The sequence below is a fragment of the Abrus precatorius genome, unplaced genomic scaffold (assembly GCF_003935025.1).
Source record: "Abrus precatorius isolate BTA unplaced genomic scaffold, Abrus_2018 Scaffold7, whole genome shotgun sequence".
Lineage (NCBI taxonomy): Eukaryota > Viridiplantae > Streptophyta > Magnoliopsida > Fabales > Fabaceae > Abrus > Abrus precatorius.
Window position 1 is genome coordinate 22,489,300 of NW_020874417.1, and position 9,006 is coordinate 22,498,305.

At 33.8% G+C, this 9,006-nt stretch overlaps 1 protein-coding gene and 1 long non-coding RNA gene across 2 annotated transcripts; both read right to left on the reverse strand.

Moving 5' to 3' along the window:
- Nucleotides 1–2,618: 2,618 nt before the first annotated feature.
- On the reverse strand, nucleotides 2,619–3,661 carry LOC113871115. Its single transcript, XR_003505756.1, has 2 exons — nucleotides 3,292–3,661; nucleotides 2,619–2,969 (listed from the first exon to the last, which is right to left on the reverse strand). It is a non-coding gene; the product is annotated as an uncharacterized LOC113871115 (long non-coding RNA).
- A 580-nt stretch (nucleotides 3,662–4,241) lies between these two features.
- On the reverse strand, nucleotides 4,242–7,649 carry LOC113871114. The gene is made up of 3 exons (XM_027507904.1): nucleotides 7,512–7,649; nucleotides 7,178–7,251; nucleotides 4,242–5,010 (listed from the first exon to the last, which is right to left on the reverse strand). Exon 3 carries the CDS (start codon nucleotides 4,986–4,988, stop codon nucleotides 4,413–4,415), a length of 576 nt encoding a protein of 191 aa, XP_027363705.1. The 5' UTR covers nucleotides 4,989–5,010; nucleotides 7,178–7,251; nucleotides 7,512–7,649; the 3' UTR covers nucleotides 4,242–4,412.
- Between the last annotated feature and the right edge of the window lie 1,357 nt (nucleotides 7,650–9,006).

Below are 9,006 nucleotides of genomic sequence, written 5' to 3' on the forward strand. Positions count from 1 at the left end.
ATGAATTATTGTTCTCAATAGGGATAGATCTATTTGGCCTCCATGATTTAAAAGTTTTCTCTGCAAAATACAGTTAAGCGTAGTTATGATGGAAGTTTAGTTTTCTTACAACCATTACAACAGGGAAGTAAATAAGAACTAGGGTAAATACAATTAGTAACATTGCACTCAAGTATCAAATACTCCACTACATGGTTGTCGAATCGGGACTCAAATCATGAATTGGAAGGGTTCTTTTCCATATCGTGAATTGTAAGATTCACAATCAATAATTAAAATAACATATATAACTAACAAAGTAATATAAAAGCACAATTTCATTATCAATAATTAAAAGGCACAAAACTAAGAACATTTTAAGATAAAGAAACATTTATATATTACCATTTGGAAGTCAACCATATGCATATAGCTAACGAGTGTCATATACACTTCAAAATAACACAGCAAAAAGGCAGCAATCAAAGTAGAGAAATTCCAGAATAAGACAGGGAACCAGCAGACAATATTATGAATTAAGAGAAATAAGATAGAAATAGAAATAAGGCAGCACAAAGTTTGTGTTCTGCAGGAGGGGGGGTCTCAACACTCAGCAGCAAAATGTGGAGGACCAGCCGACCAGCCAAATGCATTGAAAGTATGAGAAGCAGGGAGTACAAAGCATGTGCTGTGTGGAGTAAAAGGTAGAAGGTGGAGAAATTAAAAAAATTAGTTTCCTTTTTGTTTAATATTTGGTCTGGGTATCAATAGAGAGTAAGAATCAGCTGTTTCCCTCCCAAATGGAAAAAGGAAATAATAAAAAAAGTTATTTTTAGGGTTTTTCCGCACCGGGTTGCACACAACCTGTCCCATTCTTTTTGCATGACCAGCAAGCACAAAGAATTGTGCAATTCATGTTGGAACTGCAATTCACACTAGTCAACTGTTAAGAATCAGAATAGAAAACACAGAGCAGCAGCAGCAAATGAAAGAAGAAAAATGGGGAGATTGTATTTATTTACTGAAACAAGAAGAAATGCAAGGAGAGACTCTCTCCCTACCCTCAGAGCCTGGCTCCGTTGAAGAACCTTAGAGGCTCTCCATTCTTACAAATTGGCTAACTGCAAAAGATACCCCTCTAAACAAATTATTCTCCCATATAACAAACGATTCTCTCTCTCTTTTGGCATAACTAACTAGTCAGCTCACCGTCTTTTCCACCCACATTTCCCATGCCTCTCTTTTTCTTTCTCACATAAACTACCCACAGTTTTGGGCCAGGTCCACTATTTTGCACTAGCAACTCATTAGGCCCAAATGCACGTTGGTCTCTAACATCAACTGTGATTCCAGCAATACATGTTGCAATTCAACCCCATTTCCAATTCACAGTGTGATTTGCATAACTAGGGGTGACTTGTGTTGAATTACATGTATTGTATGGTAAATCATATTATGCTAACAACACTGTTCTATAACTTTATTAACAAATAACTTTGCCATGTGTTAGGAAACTCGAAGAAAATAAAATGGAAACTAGAGAAGAGGATTTAAAAAGAAGCAGGACTTTATTGAAGAACAGAACAGAAAATGAAGAATAAAATTCACCCCAAGGGTTTCCACTTGACAAAGTATTTCTCCTTTCCCAAAGAGCTAAAGCTCAATTTACAAATGTTAACCAATCTGAATGTCTTTCCCTTATGTCATCCTATTTATTTACTTCACAAATCCCCTCTAATTAACTAATCCATTCCACTAATTAACAACAATAACTACCTCAACTAACTTTCCCTTCCCTCTCTCCTAGCTCCAAACAATACCACCCTTTGAATTTCAACCTTGCCCTCAAGGTTGGAATTATGGAAGATCATATCTGGTGGCTTCAGGTGTGGTGGAGGCATAGTTGGCTTTTGTATGATCCCATTATCCATGGTTGCTAAATGAAGATTTTGATCCTGCTGCTCTGGCAGCATTGACTGGCTGATCAGATTTTTTGAAACTGTAGTTGGTCGATTTCTTGTTCCAAAATTTTCATGGATGAGTAGTCTGTATCACCAAACTTTGCAGTATCCTTAATTGTTACAGTAAAAAATATTCACCCAATGGTTTTTGTGCCGGCAGTAATAGACTGACCTGTTTTCTCAAGATCAAGACCCAAATTTTTTTGATATCAAAATGTCCTTCCACCCATCCTGATCACTGTGTAGGAATCTTTCTCCATCTCAACCCTTTTATTGACACCAAGACATTACCTGGATTGCATGGATTTTTGTCTCATGGTAACAAGATCCTTTTGTAGTTCTGTTGTCCTATAAGTCAAATTTGAATTTTGAAAATACTGGTCAGTTTCTGCAACTTCACCTTTGACATCTACCATGATCTCCCCCATCATCTTCTCAACCTCAGCAACTTTCTTTGAATCTTGGTCTCCAACAACCAGCTCCCCATCTCTAGAACTTTTAACAGAAATGTCTACATCCAGGGAAAATTCTGCATTCAGCGGTTTCAACAATGGCAGTGGGCTGACTGGCTCTTCCTCCAAGAAAACAATCCCCTTCTCTGAGTTCAAGAGTTCCAATGATCACCTTGTCATGATCTGGTCCAATACTTCATTGTATTTTTCTGTTTCTGTTTCTTGATCTAACACAGAGGTAAGGTATTTCCCTTTTGTTTCCACCAGTTTTCAGCAACCAAAGGCAGCTAACCGCACCTTTCTTTTAAAGAATGAACCTCTATTATCACAGCATTTGCCTCAATCCCTTCCATGCTCTTCTTAAAATGTTTGACTAAATGGGGATCAACCTCCTCTTGAATGGGTTGGACATTTGAGACCTTGTCCTTCAACATGATGCCTTGTTTATGCTTCCACCTTTTCAGGCATTGGTTGAGCTCTTGTATTTCCTCAACCTTCTTGATTGCAGAGGGCTTCACCTCCTCCCTTTCCTCATCTCTCACCCTTTTCTCCTCAAAAATGATTTCTTCTGTTAGACCTCAGGAACCACAGGATGCAAAGAGGACTTTGAAAGTGTATTATAGGAAAAGGGGTAACAATAGGAATTAAATCTATTTTATCCTTTGACCTATTAGTTAGGATTTCTGTAGGAGTGAGTTAGTTTTCTGTTTTAAGGGATAAGGGTGGCTTGTTAGTTTTTAACAAAAGTTGGTTACACCAACCTTCTTTAAATAGGGCCTCTGTTTAGGAAGAGAGTGGGGGATTCTTTTTTGTGTACTTGTTTTCCTGAAATTCTATAAACTCAGGGACGAATAAGGCCCTTTTGCTCTCTGACATCTCAGAAATCCTAACATCTTCACTCTTTAGTACCTTGTGCAGACCATGCTTCAATTATGAAAAACAAGCCTTGCAAGAATGATGCTGCAACTCCCAAGATTTACCTTTCTCGTTCATGAACACCTCCTTCAATTACCCCTTTTGTTGTGGTTTAGTTTCTTGTTTCTTCTCCAACTGCATCAACATTCGCTTAAGCTCAAATAGATAGCTGGTCCCCTTCAGGAATGTCATCAAATTCTCCATTTCTTCTTGGTGTGAGATCCAGCAGTTTCCTCACCCAGAATTAGCATCCGGCAGGTCAGACCAATTGTTAGGAATCCAAAGAAAATAAAATGGAAACTAGAGAAGATCTAAAGAAGAAAAACTTTACTGAAGAACAGAATAGAAAATAAAGAATAAAATTCTCCCCAAGAGTTTCCCCCTTCACAAAGGATTTCTCCTTTCACAAAGAGCTAAAGCTCAATTTACAAATGTTAACATATCTGAATTCCTTTCCCTTACATCTTCATCCTATTTATTTAATTCAGAAATCCCATCTAACTAACTAATCCATTCCCCTAACTAACTACAATAACCACCTCAACCAACTTTCCCTTGCCTCTCTCCTAGCTCCAAACACCATGTCACCCACAAAAAGGAACAGGAAAACAAGAAACCTCTTAACTCAAAAATCACTAAATTTGAGTTACTAAAAAGAAATTATTAAAACTTCTCACTTCTAGTTCTAGACAACCCTAACCAATCAACTGTTACCCATGGCTGATTTCAAGTTACAAAGAGGAGCACCAACAGTAATCTTTCATCAATTATAATCCTTTCAGTGCTGTGCTTTGCTATAAGGTATATATAAGCATAGCATTTAACATCATATCATTATAACATAACCATCAAAAGACATAATTCTGTATGGGACTAGGGGATCATAATAGAACAACTGATAACACAATTAATCATCAACTCCAGCCAAAAATACATGAAGAATTCAATAGCAACAGAAACTTTTTACTCTCTGAAATTAATATTTCAGTTTACAATATAGCAAAACAGTTTCTCACAACAATTATCTAAACCTATTGCAATGATAACAATATATGCTTCTGGTTTGTAGATATTAAACCAATGGCACTCTCATCTATTTACTAGATCAATTAGTTGAAAAGGAGAGATCAAATGATGTAAAACCTGAAAAATTTCCCTGACGAATCTTTGCTTTGAGGTTGTACAAGTGCCTTGGTGTTGACTGCAGTTCTGGATTGCTTTGCTTGAGAGCTTTAAGCACTTGACGTGGTTTTATACCAGCTTCAGTCATTAGTTTGATTTGTCTCACTTCTTCCTCAGTGAAACGTCGACTATAAGGATGTTCTGATATGTCTTTCAATGGTTCATGATTGTGCTCTCCATTTTTTATAGTAAGCACCCATACATCATCTTCCTTTTTACCTATGGCTTCAAAAGGACAGTTTATAAGGCGTGAAGTTGCTTTCCTTTTGCGCTTACTTTCATCAATTTTGCGTCTATTACGATAGACACCTCCTCTGTCACAGCCAAGGATAACTCTTCTATCCTTTCTGGACTTCTTGATGGTCACAACATATCCTTGATTAGCACCAAAATCACGAACATGTTTAATGAGATCCTCACGGTTTTGGAAAGTACCAAGCGGTGGAGGAAGCATTCTTTTTAAAACTTCTGTAGGCTCTGATTGATTTTGAGCCTCCATGAAATATGCCAAAATCAGGATCCTAAGTCAAATTAACAAAGTAGATGAAAAAAGCAGTCAACAATAAGGGCAATACAAAAGCTTATCTTCATTTTTAGACACCATGCATCAGTATCAAGTATACAAGGCAACAAAAATACAGATGTCTCCTACAATGGAAGGTTACTCCTAAGATTTGCAATAAGATGGTCATCTAATGAAAACAAATTATTGACACCCAATTTTCATCATCAGCAGCAGAGCATTGTAAATAACTAAACCTTACACAGATCCCAGTCATAAAAGTGTCCAACATAAGAGCTAAGAGTCCAAAACAGTTTCACACGAGCCTACATCACAGTGCCATAAACAAATTTTATGATTTTAGCACTTTTAGCACAATGAAGTTCTTAAGACGATAAGTTATAGCCACATGTTTGTGCAGTGTGCACCAAAACCATCTAAGAAAGAAATGTTGCAGCAAAATACTACAAATAATACATGTACATACAAAAATAAAATTCCAAGGCACTTGTACACTCTCATCTATATACTTTTGGTCCCTCCCACAAAATATATCAAATTTTAATTTTGGTCCCTATAAAACGATCTTTTTTGTTCCATACCTTTTGAAATTTGTCGGTTTTGGCCCCTCTCACTTATATGACTTCACCAAAAAACATGTAGCACAAACACAAGGCAACATCTAAGCTAGTCACATCATCATTTAACAGTGATTAGGGACAAAAACCAACAATTTTCAAAAATTTAGAGACTAAAATAAAAATAATAATAATAATAATAATTTCTACAGGACCAAAATTAAAATTGAGTGTATAGCTACATGTTTGTGCAGTGCATGTTTGTGCAGTGTGCACCAAAACCATCTAAGAAAGAAATGTTGCAGCAAAATACTACAAATAATACATGTACATACAAAAGTATAATTCCAAGGCACTTGTACACTCTCATCTATATCTTTTTGGTCCCTCAAAATATATCAAATTTAATTTTGGTCCCTATAAAAATATCTGTTTTGTTCCATACCTTTTGAAATTTGTCGGTTTTGGCCCCTCTCACTTATGTGACTTCACCAAAAAACATGTAGCACAAACACAAGGCAACATCTAAGCTAGTCACATCATCATTTAACAGTGATTAGGGACAAAAACCAACAATTTTCAAAAATTTAGAGACTAAAATAAAAATAATAATAATAATAATAATTTCTACAGGACCAAATTAAAATTGAGTGTATAGCTACATGTTTGTGCAGTGCATGTTTGTGCAGTGTGCACCAAAACCATCTAAGAAAGAAATGTTGCAGCAAAATACTACAAATAATACATGTACATAAAAAAGTATAATTCCAAGGCACTTGTACACTCTCATCTATATCCTTTTGGTCCCTCAAAATATATCAAATTTAATTTTGGTCCATATAAAACGATTTTTTTTTGTTCCATACCTTTTGAAATTTGTCGGTTTTGGCCCCTCTCACTTATGTGACTTCACCAAAAAACATGTAGCACAAACACAAGGCAACATCTAAGTTAGTCACATCATCATTTAACAGTGATTAGGGACAAAAACCAACAATTTTAAAAAATGTAGAGATTAAAATAAAAATAAAAATAATAATAATAATTTCTACAGGACCAAAATTAAAATTGAGTGTATTTTGATGAACCAAAAATGAACCAAAAACATGTATAACCCTAATATTTTCATTTCAAAATTTTAGATTACCACCAACTTTGCTCTTGGTGCAATTACACCCAAAACTTTCGAAACATGCAATTTATTCAAATTATTTGTAATAATGTGATATTTCCAAATTATTCAGGTATCAAAGAACTAATAAATTTTGTTAATCATGTGCATGTATTCTAACTACTAATTAATAAGTGTACAGATAAACATTGTGAATTCCCAACCCCTTTGTCGACTGAAACTCCATTATCCTGGGCTCTAGGCAAAGAGATTCTGGTGAAATTATCTTATAACAAATTGAAATTTAAAGAATTAGAATCTTAAGCAACAGTTATTTTAAAAACAGCACACCACAACAAAAGAAAGAAAGCAGGAACAACACACACACACAATCACATAAACATGGCCATGGTGCTTAAGGTTAACCAAACACACTCCTCTTGAAAAGAGCAACATTAACAGTATATGAGAGTAAAAGAGAGCATGATATGTCTCACCTGATCACCAAAGAAACCAACAAGTAAGTTTAACTCCAAGATTGCTCCTCAAAGCCTCAACGTAAAAACAATACCTAGGACTGTCAGAGGCAAAGAAACAAAAAATACTGATATAAAATCATGAAAAATAGGCCCTCATTAATCAGAATCAAATTTTTAACTGGTAATCAATCTTCAGGAAACAGATAAATAATGCCTAAACGAAGTTCCTTCCTTCCCAGATACCATAAGGGTAAAATAATCACTGTGAATCAAAGAATTCAATCCAATACATGAATGCTTCAAATAATATTTCTTTTTTTCTTTAATCTTTGTGACACAGTAAATGGCACACCTTAGAGTGAGGAACTTGTCCAGTTTGACTGATAAGAAAATACATGTACGAAAGAAAGTGAGGGAAAATTTTGAAGGTTTTGTCCACAAAATGGATGAGTATGCCCACTAGTTTTGATAACCAGCAACAACCCTTTTGTCTCTCTCTCTCTCCTCCCTCTCTTACTTGATTAAGATTTCTTACTCGAAGGACCAAAGTGGATGCGCGTGAATGTGACAGTTCGCTGTTTCTGAAAACGGACATATAAAGTGACGTCGTTTAAAAGTGTATGTGTTTCACGCGCCAAGGAACGTGTGAGAGGATTTGCCAAGGAGAGAGTGGCAGCAGCATTGTATTTTTCTTCCTATTAAACGCTGAGATGAGATAAGTGTATTTTTTTATAGAATATTTGAAAATGTTATATAACAAAATATAAGTTTTGAGAAGAATTACAAAGAAATATGGACTCAAAAAATTATTATTGGAAATTTTAATATAAAATTAGTTAAAATCAATAATTTCAATTATAATTTTTTACAAAAAATTGTTAATTTTAAGTTTGACTAATTTTATATAAAAATTATTAAAAAAAATATACAATAAGTGTGTCTTTATCGAATTGAAAAGAAGACATGGCGTGATCAAGGTTGTTAGTACCGGCTGCTTGCCGTACATTGCATTTGATCCTCTAAAATTTGTAATTTAAGTTTTTTAATATTATGCTAATTTTCAGAAAAGTTCCCTGGTGTCATTCACCTTTGGGTTCTCTAAATCTGATTTTGCTTTTTAACAAATGTCATAATTTTTTTAAGCTATTTTTATTTTTTTGTTTTTTGCTTCTTCTTTTTTGTCATATTTGTAGTCAACGTTGAGTAGCACCATTTTTGACAATTTCACTTTTATTCACTTTATAGTTTACACACTCGCATTTTGTGTAATAAATTTTCGATACTTTCGCGGTCATTATTTTTATTTAGTAACTTTTTTATTTTTAAATTTAAAATAAGTTAAATTAAAAAAATAATCATATTAGTATTGTAATTTTAAATATATATATATATATATATATATATTTTCTAACCGTGTCAAAAATAAATTTATCTTATAGTAGTATCCATTTTATAAAAAGAACACAATATGCTTGTGACTTAAAATATTTATAAAATATATAATTAACATAAATAATTTTACATAAATAAAGTTTAAGGTGTTTAAGTGTGTTTAAATTAATGTCAAATTCATTCAAATGTAAATTTATTTGAGCATTACAGATTATAATTTTTATGTTAAAATATAATTTTAATTAATTTCTAAAAAACACACAAAATATTAAGAATTAAGATAAATTAGCAAGTCAAAGATTTGATGAAAACATTTAAAATACATTCAAATCAAAGGAGGGCATATGGAAATGACATGGAACATGGTCCAACTAATAATCAAAACCCAAGATAGATTCAAAATACAATAATGAAAAAAAAAAAAAAAAACCAGCATCAAATTAAATCTTAAATGC

Excerpts from the sequence above, each read along its gene's own strand:
- LOC113871114 (XM_027507904.1), bottom strand. The coding sequence starts at position 4,988 with ATGGAGGCTCAAAATCAATCAGAGCCTACAGAAGTTTTAAAAAGAATG.